The sequence below is a fragment of the Balaenoptera ricei genome, chromosome 1, assembly GCF_028023285.1.
Source record: "Balaenoptera ricei isolate mBalRic1 chromosome 1, mBalRic1.hap2, whole genome shotgun sequence".
Taxonomy (NCBI): Eukaryota; Metazoa; Chordata; class Mammalia; order Artiodactyla; family Balaenopteridae; genus Balaenoptera; species Balaenoptera ricei.
Genome location: NC_082639.1, coordinates 10,131,085 through 10,147,324, shown reverse-complemented (window position 1 = coordinate 10,147,324; position 16,240 = coordinate 10,131,085). Strand labels below are relative to the sequence as shown.

Genomic DNA, 16,240 nt, shown 5'->3' with positions numbered 1-16,240 from the left:
TTTCCGCACGTGGCCTTCACACTGGCTGTGGAAGGGGAGAGGGAAGGTACTTGCTCTCTAGTTTCAAGATGAGGCAATCAAGGCCCAGAGTGTCATTTCTCAACATTTTCATTACCGGGGACCCTTTTGATTATTTTACAACCGTGCAACCCCCTGTTCTGCAGGCCTTTGCTAAATGCTCTGAATTTATTAGGTAGAAATTCATCTGTTTCCATTAAAGTCACCAGTTTCTGCTCAACACAAAAGAACTAGGGCTATCACTGAGTTCATTGCCAAGAACTGCGGCATTTGCTCTGGGTTACCTCCTCATAGGAAAAGGCCCAATTTTCACCAGAGTTTTTGAAATTCTGAAAAGAGTTGATCCTCAGGGGGCCCAAGGATCCCCGACTGGGAAGTATTTCCCTAGAGAGATCGAGTGGCCTGTGAAAGGTTCTGTGGCCAGTGGTAGGGCCAGGACCAGGTCCAGGGGCCTGACACTCAGGCTAGGGCTCCAGCCAACCAGACCACTTGGCAGGGAGGTATGGTGCTCTCAGACACACAGGCGCAGGGGGGCACGTGTGTAGGTTGGCAGCCCAGCCAAATGCAGATGCCCTGAGCAACGATGTTAGGGGCTCAGACGGGTAAGGAATAGGTTCCCCTCAGTACTAGAGTGAGGCGCTGGAGCCAAGCCTGAGGCTGGAGGGGTGGAGGGTGTAACAAATCATTCCAGGGTGTTCCTGGAGAGTTGTAATGGGGGGACCTGTTTGTTCTGCCACCTGCCTTTGCCTTGACACTGCAATAATGCATTATTTATGCAGCCTGGGGTGTTCACCCACTCTGGGATGATTCAGACGTTTCCCCCAGACCTGCCTCATCAAAGGGATGAGACCAGAATGGGGGCTGAGCCCTTGCAGCTGGGGATGACAAAGACAAACTGGGGACCCTGGGAGAGTGGGGACACAGACAGGAGACCCAGAAGGTCTGGTGCGAAGGCCTGGGGTATAAGCAGGACCCCAAGTGCCTCAGAGCTTCCCTCAGGGCTCTGTACCCCTCCTCACCCAGGGCTCTGTTGAGCCCTTGGCTCGGTCCCAGAAGCTCAGGTTTTTGATCCATCGGAAGGCATCAAGCTGCGTGTACCTTTGGAAAAAGGCCAGGGCTTAGCTTTGTGGCTTCAGAATTCAAGGCTCCATCAATCTGCATGGGGCCAGGGGCCAGGGCAGGGGCTCTGGGGGCCTGTTGCCCAACAGCTGTTCCTGGGTTATTTTGGTCCAGGGGGAGCTTATCAATTCCAGGACACTTGGACCAAAATAGCCAACAGCAGGACAATCTCTTGGTGGCTCTCTGGGGACTTCTCCTTAGAAAAGTTTCTAAATGGGGCTGGGAAGGGAAAGGAGTTTGACTTGGGGGTTGGTGAAGGGTCTGAGGCTAAACATACCCACTCCTTGCTGTCCTGCCAGCCTTGGCACCTCCCTGACCACCTTCCTTGGGGACCAAAGCTGGGGGTTTGTTGAGGATGGAGTAGAAATTAAGAGGGAAAAGATCATTTTTAAACTTTGTTTCTTGCCTCTGTGTTCCTCCCCCAAAGCTGGTGTCATACATATTACCTTTTCCCATCTTACAGATGGGCCACACGGGGTCCAGAGTGTGGAAGCACTGGAACTGAGGCCACACAGCTGGGAACCCTGGCCTCTGAGGGTGCGTCTCGGCTGGGCCTCGGTTAGATCAGCCGCAGATCCGCGCCCGGGTGGCTGCCAGTTCCCCGACAAACTCAGGGCCAGCGTGGAAACGGCTGACTGGCCCCTAGCTTTCCTTCGGGCCACAGCGGGGGCCCTGGCAGCGCCCACTGGTTGACCCCGCCTGCCTCACTGAGATGGGTTAAGCGCCGGTGGAGGAAAGGAGGAAGGAAGACCAGCCACCCTGGAGCTCCCTGGAGCCCTCTGGAGCCCCGCCCAAGCCCGGATCAACAGCCCCTGGCGCGGCCCCCGAGAGCCCGCCGGGAATGCCCTGGCGCAGAGCCAGAGGGACCCAGGTCGCGCTCCCTTTTGCAAGGGCTGGCGCGCGGAGAGCGCGCTTTGGCACCAGGCGGGCGCGGGAGTGCGGGGCGCACGACCCTGACACGCCCTCTGAAATCCACTGGGGCTGGGGGCGCTTGGTCACTGAACTCGGTCGCCGAGTGTTCCGCGCCAAGTCCGCGCGACAGGTCTTACTGCCCGGTGTCGGAAATGAGGTGCCCGGGCGGGGCCGCGTTTGGGACGGCCGCTCCGCCACCCCTGCCGCTCCCGCCTCTCTCCCGGGATTTTCCGGCGGGTTAATTTCCTGTTCGGGTAAATCCTTCGCGAGTCCCTCGCCCCTCCCTCCCCGGAGCTCCCCCGCTCCGCCCGAGCCTCCCGGGCTCCCCTGGTCGGTCCGCGCTGCGCCTCATCGCCCCCGCGCGCCCGGGCGCGAGCCCTCCCCGCGCCTGGCCTCCGGGACCCCGCGCGCCGCCCCGCGCCAGGGCTCGGCCCCAGAGCCGCGTCCGCGTCGCCGCCGCTCGCGCGGGTCCCGGCTATGCGCCCCCGCGCCGCGCCCCGCGCCCCCGCCGGCGCCGCCGCCGCGCTGGGGCTCTGCAGCCTCCTGCTGCTGCTCCCGCCAGGACCCGCGTGCCCCGCGGGCTGCGCCTGCAGCGACCCGCACACCGTGGACTGCCGCGACCGCGGGCTGCCCAGCGTGCCCGACCCCTTCCCCCTGGACGTGCGCAAGCTGCTGGTGGCCGGGAACCGCATCCAGCACATCCCCGAGGGCTTCTTCATCTTCTACGGCGACCTGGTCTACCTGGACTTCAGGAACAACTCTCTGCGCTCCCTGGAGGAGGGCACGTTCAGCGGCTCGGCCAAGCTCGCCTTCCTCGACCTCAGCTACAACAACCTGACCCAGCTGGGCGCCGGCGCCTTCCGCTCGGCCGGGAGGCTGGTCAAGCTGAGCCTGGCCAACAACAACCTGGCGGGCGTGCACGAGGCCGCCTTCGAAACGCTGGAGTCGCTGCAGGTGCTGGAGCTCAACGACAACAACCTGCGCAGCCTCAACGTGGCCGCCCTGGCCGCGCTGCCTGCGCTGCGCACGCTGCGCCTGGACGGGAACCCCTGGCTCTGCGACTGCGACTTCGCCCACCTCTTCTCCTGGATCCAGGAGAACGTGTCCAAGCTGCCCAAAGGTGAGCCTGCCGGCCGGACCGGGAGGCGGGAAGGAGTGAGGGAGAGCGCGGGGAGAGGCCGACAAAGCCCGGGAGCCTAGGGCAGCGAGCGGCCTCGCGTTGAGCCTGGAAGGGGAGGCCTGGGCGCTCACGGCCACTGCCCTGGATGAGACTTGCTCCCGGTGTAACCCTCCCAGGTTCCCAGTCTGAACTTTTCCTGGGACTCTGCTAGGGAAGGGGAGTGGGGAGGGACACATCTGGAATTCTCTGGAGATTCTGGGCCTTGTTGCCCTGCTTTCCCCCCTGTTTCTCCAACAGTGTTCGGGACCTGGATTTCCGAGATCATCTTGTGGGGCTTTGGGTCCTAGTACCGGTGGATGTGGGTTATTTCTGGGCCCCTCCTAAGTGGAAGACACCCTACTCTGTGGGCAGCAGCTCAGCACCCATCTCACTACACTGAACATGGAGAGAGAGCCCGCCAGCTCTAAGAGCTTCTGTAACCTGAGTAGGTCTTGTTTCTCAGCTCCCAGTTTGCTCTTCTGTCTAAAAGGGGTGAGAATATTCCCGGTGAAGGAAAGCAGCAGCCTGCTAAGAGTCAGTCATGCAGTAAAGATTTGCTGTTCAGTAGCTTTTCAGCCCAGACGTGAAATTGCTGAACAAAATCTTGTGGGCTGGGGCACCCTTTGCTTGCCTGGTGCACTTTCCTGGCAGTGACATGGACATACATCCCCCCCTGGGGGACAGGAACATAAGGGCACAGCAGGTAAGAGACCCTGTGAAGGCCAGTGGGAAGGAAGCAAAGGCAGAGCTGAGAAGAGGGGACCCCAGCATCCATAAGGATGAGCCCCAGGACGGGAAACAGGTGAAATGCCCCTACTTTCAGTGGATTCCAGGCTTCCACTGGTGAGCATGTGAGCGTGGGTCCCAGCAGTGACCTTTCAGAGCCAGACCCCACCTCCCACCTTGACCCCGAGGGTTTGTCAGAACAGGAACCAGAGCTGAAAGACCCACAGTATAAAAGGTGACATAGATGTGGATTTATCATCGGTAAATATATATTTTTTCCATTTATTGAGAATTCAGAAATGCTGCCCACCTATGTCCTGAAGTCCTGTGCTCGCTTATTCATTCTGTACTGTCACCAAGCACAAATCCCAGGCATAGGGGCTGTCACTTCTCTGCAGACACGGGCCCCTGAGCTGGCACTTTAAGCCCAGGCTGGCTCTCCCACATGAGCAAGTCCTAAAAAGATCTGACCTGCAAGGTACAGAGTCGCCTAACTTTAAACTTTGCCTTCATTCACTCCCCAGACCCTCCCCACCAGAAGACAGGAAGGTCCAGATGCAGACCTCACTGTTGAACGGGGGTTCCCCTTGGTTCTGATGGCTTCTGCCTTCGCTTCTTGGTAGAGTTGGCATTGTGAACCCCAGTTGTCAGTTGAGGTGCTATAATTGGCTCCCACCAGCATTCACTCGAGGGCTAGGTGTTATGGGTCAGGAGCTGTGGATGTCAGTCTCAGTTCTGCCATGGATGGCTGTGACCTTGACCAGGACAGGTATCCTGTCTGGGCTTTGGTTTCTTCATCTTTAAAGTACTTTGGCTGACCTCTGAGGCCTCTACAGAGCCCTGGATTGGAAGGTATACACTGGAGTCCTGGCTTAACAACTGGGTGACTCTGGGAAAGTTCTTTGAACCTCCTTTTCCTGCTGTGTGAAATTGGGACACAGTAATGCTGACCAATCCATCTGACCAGTGATCGTCAGGATAATGTGGGTAAATGAAAGAGCAAAGAATATAAAATGTTATCCTTCCTACTGTCTGTAATACAGGAAAGCGAAGAGCCACCAGATGAGGATGTGTGGCTGGGGGTAAGGATGGAGAGGTCCAGAGCAAGAAACAGTGTCCAGGCCCTTGGGAAGGGTTGGTCTCATTCAGGGGGAAGAGGATGGGGCCAGTAGCAGGGCAGCATGGGGGCTTCCGGCATCTCATGGGGTGAAGCACCAAGAGCAGCTCTGACCTCGCTGCCCATGTTCTGTGGCCACAGCAGTGTCCCGAGTTCTGTGAACCGAAAGTGGGCTGGTGTGGAGCACCTAGCCCAGGGCTGGATGTGGGAGAGCTGAGTTCCCATGTAGACTCAGATTATGACCCTAGACAAGTCCCTGACCTCTCTGTGCCTCCGTTTCCCTGCCTCTAACTTCAGACTGAAGATCAGAATCCCACAGCATGTTTGTGGCGAGGGTTGTACGAAGTCAGCTCTGTCAAGGGCGTGGTAATCTTAGCAAGGAGTAGGTGATCGCTAGGTGTCAGTCACTCCCTTCCCTCCTCCTCCTGCATTCGGGCCTCTCATAGTTTCACAGATGCAGCAGGCAAGGGGGCCAAGTGCCCAGACTCTGGCACAGAGCTGCTTGGTTCAAATCCTGCCTCTACTTCTTACTAGTTGGGAGGATGAAAAGGGTATTATCTATAAAGTACTTAGAACAGTGCCTGACACACAGTAAGTACTAATAAGCATTAGTGGTGTTACTATTACCCCGTTTTCTCTAGAAGGCCCAGAGAGGTGATGGGAGTGACTTGCCCAAGGTCACACGGAGAGTTAGAAACAGCTGGGAGCGCACCAGGACCTCCTGGCTCCCCCCCACCCGCCCCTGGCCATGCTGACCACCCACTTCCCACCAGGGAAAGCCAGGCACCACGGGGCACAAGCTCCAAGACTTTCTAGGCAGGCACCCAGGGGAGGGAATTCAGAGGAAGGAGCAGAGGGGACCCACCCTCATTGTCTTTCCTTCACCTCCCCTGTCCCTCCTCCCCCAGAGAAGCAAACTGAACAGAGCAAGTGACCTTGACTAGCTCTGACAGCACAAAAAATGTGATCGTTTGCCAGCGAGCCTTCTCGCTGATGGGAGCGCTCAGTCACCCATCGAGGGCACCTGGTCCCCTCTGTGCGGTTCCTCAGGGCTCGATTGGGAAGGGGGGGGGACAGAGGCATCTGGGTCTCAGGACTCAGGGGGAGCCGGCCTGCTGGTGCTGGGTCTGAAGGAACAGAACAAGGGGACGCCTGCCAGAATGCCCACTGGCCAACTTAGCAACAACAAGCGAGCAAACAAACCCCAAACAAGAAAGCAAACAAACAAAACTCCAGGATGCCTAATTCACTCTGAATTTCAGATAAACGAGGCATAATATTTTAGTATAAGTCTGTCCCGTGCCATGTTTGGGATATTCTCACACACAGGATTACTTGTTGTTTTTCTGAAATTCACGTCACTGGCCGTCCTGTGTTTTACCCGGTGGCCCTACCTTATGGTGGCGGTTTGTGGTTTACAAGTGCCATCTGTACCTTTACCCACAACTTACCCAACAAGAAGCAAACGAGGTGCAGAGAAATGAAGTGGTTTGCACAAGGTCACATCGTTAGTGACTGACATGAGCTTGCACTCAGGAGTGTCTGACCCCACTCCTAATTCTTTCTGGAGGGTGAGAATAGCCCCAGCCCTGTCCGACCATCCCCGGCTCTCATGGGTGACAGCTGACCTTCCAGCCCCAGATTCTGTACCTGGTCAGGTGGTTCTCCCCGTAGACAGTAGGTCCTGGGCCAAGTGGGACAGTATGCCATCCCGGGAACAGTGATCATCCCTCTTTCAGCAGAAGGGCTCCAGACCTGGAAGCAAGAGACCTGGGAAGTCGCTCAAGTGACCAGCAGGATAGGGAGGGAGAGATGGGGAAGGTGTGGGGAGACAGGGAAGCATCAACACCTTCTCAGCAGACAGTGATCTTTAAAAAACCCTCCAGTTCCTCGCATTGCCTTCCCTTTACAGCAGCCCAGTGAGGCGGGTAGGGAATGAAAACACACGGATGATGAGAAACCTGTGTGCTGATCACCTAGGGAGCTTGTTTGACATGCAGATTCCTGGGCCCCCAGACCTACTGAATGTGTGCCTGGGGGGTGAGGCCCGGGGATCTGCATTTTAATTCCCCCCACCCCCAGCCCCTGAAAGGGGCTTGCGGTGCACACTCACTGAAGCTTGAAAACCCGCGCTGGAGGGAGAAGTCATTTTGCTGCAGCTGTGGAAATGCTGTGTGACGTTATATGACTTTCCTGTCTCTCTGTGTCTCAGATTTTTCTTTGGTAAACAAAGGAGTATGGGTAGGAGGATTTTAAGGTTCCTTCCAACTCTGCAGTTCTGTGGTTTCAAGGGAAGGGAAGACTGTCTGTGTCTTAAGGGTTGGGAAGTTGAGGCCTGGGGAGACCAGGTCCCTCCAGAGACCCCTCTGCTGGAATCCAGGTGGCCGTAGTCTCTGTGCGGTAGGGAGGGGGCAGAGCACTCAGGCACCCCGGGGCTCTGGGCTCACAGGACATCTCATGTGTCCCAGCCTCGAGCCTGGAGCCTCAGGCAGGAAAGGCCACTGGGTGTGAGGAACCGTAGCCGGCAGGCAAAGGGCTGTCTCTGTGCTCAGAGGCGCATGGAGTCAGCAGGCTTCCCCGGGGTCACAGACCACACCGAGCCCTGAGAGTGTATCGTGGGAGAAGCCCGAGCAGGAGCCGGGGCCTGGGGGTGAGGGGTGCCGAACAGTGAGGCACCTTCTGTCACCTCCCTTTGCAGCCGTGGCTTCGTGTGGCCTGCAGGACACAGCCCACAGTCCCAGGGGAGAGATCTGAGCTGCAACTGGGACCTTGACGAGGGAGGCTGTAGGGAGGGAAGGGCTGGGAGAAGCGGGGACTGGGGGAAAATTAAGCACGGCTGCGTGTCACGCCTTCAGTCTGCTCGCCCTGGCCCCTTGGGTGGGTAGGAGCCTCCGAGACAAGGTCCCCTGTGGTGCCTGGAGCATCCGGACGTTCTGTGGCTCAGCCCCTGCAGGCAGCGTCCTGTCGAGGAGGGGGTTCACGGCAAGTGGGGCGCCCACCAGTTATCTCACTAACCCTGCCTGCTTAGCAGGCCAGACTCGCGGCCTTCTGGGGGAGCCTGCCCCCCATCTCCCAGTAACTCCACCTCCCTTTCCTGACGTCAGATGCCGTGAGGGCCTGGTTTGGTCAGATGAGTGGGGGCTTGTTGTCATACTGACAAAAGAAACAGTAATTCAGCCAAAGGGACACAAACTGATGCTTGCCTGGAGGTCACACAGGTCCTTTTCTCCCAGGTGACTCCAAGGTGACTCGTTTTCTTTGAAAATAAAAGCATTTTATTTTTCTGATGATAAAATAATAGATCCTTTGTAGACTTGGGAAATGTAGATAAATATCATGAAGAGAATAAAAACCACCCAGAATCCCACTGCTACGAAAGTTTTACTGTGTTTAGTTCTGGTTGTATTCTTATGCACATATATATATTTTAAACAAATTGATATTATACTATATATCTTATTACTGACTCTTTTCCTCTTACTGAGTTGTGACAGTTACCTGTCATTATAGCTCTTTGAAAATTTAACTTTTTATGGTCATGTAAGAGGTCATGTTATATGACTAGTCATTGAAACTGTTGTTGGAAATCTGCATTGTTTTTCTTTCTTTTTTGTATATACACGGTGCTGAACTGAACATCCTCATTCATGGAAATTTGTGGACATCTCCGGTTACTTCTTTGGGTTGGATTCTTTGAGGTGGAATCACCAGGTCAGAGTCTATGGTTATTTTAAACCTCTGGATACATTTTTGCCTAATTGCACCCCAGACAGCAGGCTCTGTTGGCAAATAGAAAGTACCTGTCTCACCATGCCTCTCCCAGGTTTATGTATTATTATTTTTAAACATGCTTTCCAATTTAATAGACAGAACAATGACATCCCCTATTGCTATAATTTGCATGATTTGCTCGCCAGCGGAGTGGACCTCTCCCTTGTGTTTATACACTTAAGAGAACCACGTTCCTGGCAGAGGTTGATTGAGGTCTCACTCGCTCTTGCAAGTGGCCTCCTCCAGCGGTTGACAGGCCTGTACATGTCCTGGTGCCACAGGCTCATGTGTTTTTAACTTGTGTCTTAATTAGAGTTGAGTCCCCGGTGTCACCTTTCTTACCATCCCCAGTGTCCCAGCCGGGTGTCAGCTCTTACAGACAGCACGATCTGGAGTCCGGGGGAGAGTCAACTGCAAACATGACCTGAGACAACCCTGCCCTGTCTCTCTTCTCCCTGGAGAGCCCCACCTGGTCCTGCTACTCTGTCCCAAACGTTGGATCTTTCTGGAAATGTCACCATCCTGCTGCTCTATCAATTAACTCAAAGGGCGACCTCATTGCCGGGCTAGTGGACAGAGGACCTGCCTTCCTGCCCAGCTAGGACAGCCCCGGGAGAGCACAGGCAGCTGGGGATTTGCTCTGGAGAGGCCAGTGTCACTGTTACCGGAAGCTGACAAGCTGCCATCTGACTCCGATACCCGAAGGCTCAGGCCTTTCAGCCAAGTGGCCGTCCAATGCCCGCTGTCCCAGAATCCTGTGGTCTCCGAGGTAGCTGGGAATGAGATGCTTGGCAGGCCTTGTCACCTTCGGGCTGGCAGTGTGATGATGGCCCAGAAGGACCTCCTCGTGGGTGGGTTGTCGCGAGGACCGGAATTGGGTGTGTTCACGGTTACGTGAGCCAAATCGTATCCTGAACTTGGTCACTGTAGGATAACAGCAGAGTGTGTCAGTCCAGTCCTGGGAGTGTTCTGGGCTCCTGCCCTCAGGTCTTTGCCCAGACGGTGCCAGCCAGGTCCCTGATTCTTCCCTCCCGCCCTTCCCCACCTCTACTTCTCTCCCTTTCTGGTTTTTACTTAGTCTTCCAGCCTCCAACCCTCTGGGCCTCGAGGCTGGGTTGGGAGTCTGGCCTGTGTGACCTCACTGGATGCTGTGTTATCTCTATGGCCACTACTTGAACTTGCCAGTTCACAGGTCTGGCCTGTTTTGTGGACACAAACTGTGTCTTTCTCTCCTTGAATCCCCAGCAGCTGGTGCAGTATATGGCATGTTTGGAAACCTTCTGGTGGCTTCCGCTGCACTTAGAACAAGCCGGCTGCCTCCTATGTCCCACGAGGCTCCATCCCCACACCAGCCACGCTGGCCTTCCCCTGTCCCGTGAACACGCCAGGTGCCAGGGACCAACCAGGACCTCCTAACTTACGGCTCCCTCTCCTGCTAAGACGTTTCCCACCCCAAGTGGCTGCGTCTTCCTCATCATCACGTCCCCAGGAGATGTCCCCTCCTCAGAGAGGCCTTCCCTGACCACCCCGCCCAAGCAGTCCCGTCCCCACCCTCTCATCGTTGTCATATCTGCTTGTTGTGTCTGTGGCGTCTCGCTCACTGAGTCCACATTATCTCGTTCACAAGTCTTGTCCCTCTAGAAACATGAGCTCAGTATCAGCACGCTCCCTGCCGTGTCCCTAGCGCCTGGGGCCATGCCCAGTGTAGAAGGGGCTCTGTGGGGCAGTAGGCATGTGTGAATGAGTGGACGAATGCACACTCCCGAGGGCTGTGTCACAAGGGCCATCGGGGGGACAGGCCAACATCGCTGGCCTTGGCTTTTGTCCCCACCAAATACCCCCTCTCCGACTTTGGTCAGCCAAGGACATCCAGATCAGCTTTCAGCAAAGACAGAGGCCCAGAACGGGGGTTCTCTGAGCTCCTTGCGCAGATCTGTGTGATCCTGGTCAGATCCCGAGCCTCGGGCTCTCCACTGTGAAGGCGGGAGGGAGCCAGCTGTGCCTGCCCCGTCTGTTGGAGCAGTGCCGGTGAGACGGCGGGGCGGCCATTCGTTCTGGGGGTCTGTTAGCCTCTGCTCTGCGAGGTGCAGTGAGAATGGCTGGTGGGGGGAATTCAGGACACTGAGGCCGCCGATCTCAGTTTACCCCGATGAATCGGAAACCAGCTGCCTCTGACATAAGCAAACAGAAGGGTGTCTTGTAAGCATGTGGCTGTCACCAGGAACCCAAGTCCTGAACGGTCAGGCCTCAGGGAGCTCGTGGCTGAGACCCGAGAGGCTGCAGGGAACAGAGCGCCTCCTTTTTTCACCCTCTGCTTCTCACACTTTTTTTTACCCCCCTTCATATACTGATGGGCTTTCTGTATTTTTCCATCCATGTGACCAAAAATACGCTGCTCCATTCACGAGACCAGCTGAGGCTGGGCGAGACTGTGCTGTCTTGGTCCCAATTTCCAGGTCCCGGGAGGAGGCTCTGGGGGGCGGAGCTTAGGGATGGGGGCTGGGCAGGCCATGCACTGGACATCCAGCCAGGCAGCCGTGACCGTGGCCGAGCTTCCAGTGAACTGTCTGACGGCAGATAAATCCCCCGACATTCCTGGGCCCTGGTGTTCCCTCTGTCAATTGCAGGTGTTAGCATCTGCCCTTTGACCTCGAGTGATATCATGGGAAGGTGCTCAGAGTGCCGCCTCCTCCAGCACTGCACGTAGAGGCTGTTCTTCTCTTCCGTATCCAATTCCTAGAAATGTGCGTGCAGGTTTACAAATCCCACCGGGTTTAAGCCTTTCCTGTCAAATCCCAGATGTCTACAACCCGCGTAGACGGGCATTATCTGTGTGTTCACAGCCCATCCTCCCAGTGGCTCTCAGCCTGTCCCCTCTGCCTCAGAGGCTGCCCGTCAAGGAGCCCCCGGGTGCCTCATCTCTTCCATCCTCTGGGCTGGTCATGGGATAAATGCCAAGGGCAGGAGTCAGGACCCTGAGGGAGCTGCGGGTGACTCGGGACCCAGAGAGCTAGGAATCGGGGTCCCTGTCCCCACTTCCGTGTTAGCCAGCAGTCGACCTGTGTCATGTCCTGTTTCTCAGTTGCTCTAGATCATGAGTGGTGACCCCAGATGCCCCTGGGGGCTGTAGGTGGGAGTCATCAGAGAGGGTGGGGCAGGAGGAGAACCACATGCATATGAGAAGCAACTTAGGGCACCGCGCTGGCCGGATTCCCCAACACGGGGAATTCCTCTCCCCAGCCACCCGCCCTAGACCCTGGGGCTAGATGACCCCGAAGGCCTCTTCTAGCTCTGACTCTGGCTTGCTTTGTGCCCTCCCCAGCCAGCCTCCTCCAGGTCGTGGGATGAGAGGGTCTGGAAGCCGCTCACCCGCAGCTCCCAGCACAGGTTTCCTGGGTGGGTTCCCTTGGCATATAGGCCCCATCATCCCGGTAGCTCTCTTTCAAATCAGTAGGTGCAAAAGTATGTTCCTCTCTTCTCCCTCTTCATGTGAAGAAAAGGCCCTCCCCTCACATTATTAGAAAGAATGGCATTGCTTTTGCACAAGACACCAACGAGGTGATGTCTCTTTTTAAACATAACCAACATAAATGGTCGTCTGCATCCGAAATGAAGATGTCACATGGTCCCATTGAGGGGCTGAGAGCTTAGAGCTGACAGTTGGGACACCCTGGACCTGCTGCCACCTCCTTGACCTGGGCAGGTCACCTGACTTGTCTGGGCTGTGGTTCCCTCATCTGTAACCCCAAGGTTTATTTGGAAGATCAGGGAAATCCTGATGTAAAAGAGCTTTAGGAGAAAATGGGGGCATACAGAATAACTGTCTTGAAGGATGAAGTTTTATACTCACAGATCTCTAGAAACAGGAAGAGTGGAAGCCGTGCAGGGCCACACGGGGAAGCACTAGGGATGGTCAGGAGACAGAAGGAATGAAAGGAAAAACAGGTGAGAGTCTTTATTGTGGTTTTTGCAGGAAGGAGTGGGCAAGGCAGGGTAAGCAGAGGAGGCAGGTTAAGGGTTGGCCAGTTTGAATAATTTCAGGAGGCTCTGGCTCAAAGGGTGATCCTTAGCTGTCTAGTACCTGGCCCTGCGGTGATTTAGGGCAGGGAGATAGTGTCTCGGACTGCAAGAACCTGATAAAAGGAGGTGGGTGGGGTATGGACTCGGGTTGGTAGCTTTGCATATCAAGGGTGTGCTCACTGGTGAGGGTTTACTGTCTCTAGGAACTGGCCAACCCCGGGAGGGACAGTCCATCCCCGTTGGCAAGACCTCAAGATGCCAAAGCTAAATAAAATATAGAATGTAAAAATCATGATTAATACAAGGGTCATTGCAGATAAAATTGAGTAGGATGAGGTCATTAGGATGGGCCCTAATCCAGTATGACCGGTGTCCTTATAAAAAAGGGGAGGTTTGAACACAGATGGACACAGAAAAAAACACCAGATGAAGGAGAAGGTTGAGCTCAGTGATGCATCTACAAGCCAAGGAACGCCAAAAATTGCCAACAAACCACCAGATGCTAGGAGAGAGGAAGCAGCCTCTCTCACACAGCGCTCAGAAGGAACCAGCCCTGCCCACACCTTGATCTCAGACCTCTAGACTTCAGAACCATGAGACAATACATTTCTGTTGTAAAGCCCCCAGTCTGTGGTGTTGTGTTACGGCAGCCCTGGGAAGATACTGCAGGAAATAATGATAACCACCCTCTTTGCCAGAGGCAGGGGGATGGATTTGGTAGCCTCCAAAATGGCATCCAGCCCTTGGATTTTATGATGTCAAGAACCAATTGCTTCACTTCCTTTGCACGTGGGAAAATAAGGTACTAAAGGAACAAATCGGGCTCTTGTTTATGTGGTTGAGGGTTGTCCCTGCTTCCTGCCCTGAGCAGGCTGTTCCCATTGGCTCCATTTATTGCGTGTCTACTATGTGCCAGGCCCTGAGCTAAGCGCTCCAGGGCAGCTCCACCCAGTAGAAATAGAATTCAAAGCACGTCTAGAATTTTAAATTTGCTAGTAGCCACATTTAAATAAATCAAACGAGTAGGTGAAATGAATTTCAGTATTTTATTTAATCCAGCATATCCAAAATGTTATTCTTTCAACTTATCAATAGAAAACTCATTCATGAGATATTTTTCCATTCTTCGTTTCACACAAAGTCTTCAAAATCTGGGTGTGTTTTATACTTACAGCACATCTAAGTCCAGACTGGCCGTGATCAAGTTCTCAACATGTGGCTGGTGGCTACTGTAGTGGACAGTGTAGCTCTAAGTCTATGAGTGTCTTCCAAAGAGGTCAGTGCCAGGCGCACCCCATTTTACAGGTGAGACCTCCAAGGCACAGACAGGTTAATGTAAGTTGGCCAAGGTCACCAGCCAAGAAGTGATAGAGGGAGGGATGAGCCAGGGTCTTTGTCACCAACCATTGCATGGCTTCTTAAATATCATGTCAGAACCAGGTCCTTTATCCGCAAGCCCACCCTCTCAGGTCCACAGCTCCTGCTTTAGGTGCAGAACCAAACTTAGTGAGTCTTGCCAACTCAGAACCTTGACTTGGAGGAAATCAAAGGTGACTTGAACATATTAGTGGAAACCAGAGTAGACTAAACACCTGTTGAAAGCAAGTTCAACTCCTACTTTCTGCTCTTCTGAGAGCTTTTTCTGGAACAATGACCCCTCCCTGCTTGCCAGACAGATATCAAGTCATGTCCTTCCTCTGCTCAGAACTCTTCAGTAACTCCCATGTCACTGAGATTAGAAGCCAAGGTTCTTCCAGGGGCTTATAAGCAGCCCCCCACCCCCATGATCTGAACTCTTCCTTTCTTTCTGGCCTAATTTCCTACTACTCCCCTTTCATTCACTCTGATCCAGGCACCCAGACCCCTTATTGTTCCCCAAACACACCAGGCATATTTCAACCTCAGGGCCTTTGCACTTGCTGCTCCCTCCACCTGGAGCACCCTTTCCTGATGTCCACATGACTTTCTCCCTCATTCCTTTTAGCTGCTTGCTCAAATACCATTTTCTCACCAAGCCTTTCCTGCCAGCCCCACTGAATCCTGCGACCCGCCGCTTCCAGCTCTCCTTCCCTCCCCACTTTGCTTCTCTTTCTCCATAACACCTGTCACCATCTGCTGCATAATACATATTACCGATTTACTCGTGGTCTGTCTGGTTCCCCTCACTAAACTGTAGTCACAAATGATTTTTTTCACTGTTTTTACCCCAGAGCTGGCCTATATTAGGTGCTCGATATGTATTTGTTGACTGAATGAATGACTCAGTGATGGGTGCTAACACAAGGTAAAGGGGAGAAGAGCAGAGAGGAGGTGGCCTCCAGAACCATCCGCCTCGCTTAGAGAAAACAGTTTGGTAAACTAATTCTCAGCGTTAGTGTTAGTGACTTGAGGGTTAACCAGGAATAAATACAGTAAAGGCAGAAGGAAGGGACCTCTGCTCACTATGGAGGCACAGTCTGTGTAGAATTTCAGATGCGGGGAGGCCTGGAGGGAAGGTCGGAGCCCCCAGGCCTCATCAAATTGCAGCTTGTAAGCAGTTACCTGGGCTTCCTGTCTGTTGGAAATTGCCAGAGACTCTTTGTATTTGGAGAATAAGACCATACTGACATAGGAAAATGGATGTTTAACTAAGGACAGACGTGGAAGGACATAGCCCCTGTCTCCTGATGTCTGAAGAGCTGTCATTGAATGTGAGAAACTTGTTTTGGCCTCCGAAGATGGACCCACGGTTGCGAACTACAAGGAGACTGATTCTGACACTCTATAAGGACGAACGGCCAGCTGGTGGGCTCTGCAAATGGCCCCGAATTATTCTGATCTCTGTTTCCATCCTCACATCTCCTCTCTGACTCTGACCCTCCCTCTTATAAGGACCCTTGTGACTACATTGGACCCACCTGGACAATCCATGCCCTGAACTTAATCATATCTTCCAAGGTAACATTTTCTCAGATTCCAGGGATTAGGACGTGGTCATTTGGGGGGCATTTTTCTGTCACCACGGGGAAGTACCTTCACTTCCCCAGGCCGGTTTCTCCACCTGTGAAAGGAGAGGGTCAGATAACGGTGCATCCTCTCCACCTGCACAGGTTGTTTCTAACGACCACGCCCCCAAACGCCCCACCCTGAAGTCACTTCCCAACAGCCCACAACTCTGGCCCCAGTGACAGCAGTTGCCACAGTGCCAGGACCTGCTGAAAACTGCAGGATGAAGGTGTCTGCCACCGGGATCCTGGGGCTCCCCCGGTCCCTGCTGCCAGAGGAAGCATAAATCTAAAAAAAAAAAAAAACCAGCCTGTTTCCTGACTTCCCAGAAAAATCAGAATTTCTGTGTTGGTGAATTGTTTCGGAGCCATCCGGGGCATAGAGAGAGCTTTATGGGTTGAGAGGGAAGTGCC

General features: G+C 54.3%; 1 protein-coding gene across 1 annotated transcript in view; it reads left to right on the top strand.

Moving 5' to 3' along the window:
• Positions 1–2,526: 2,526 nt before the first annotated feature.
• Positions 2,527–16,240, top strand: part of LRRC38 (leucine rich repeat containing 38) — a 33,651-nt gene continuing 19,937 nt past the window's right edge. Inside the window, exon 1 of the mRNA XM_059896060.1 lies at positions 2,527–3,169. Coding sequence (XP_059752043.1) covers positions 2,527–3,169 — 643 coding nt within the window. The remainder of the gene's footprint in view (positions 3,170–16,240) is intronic.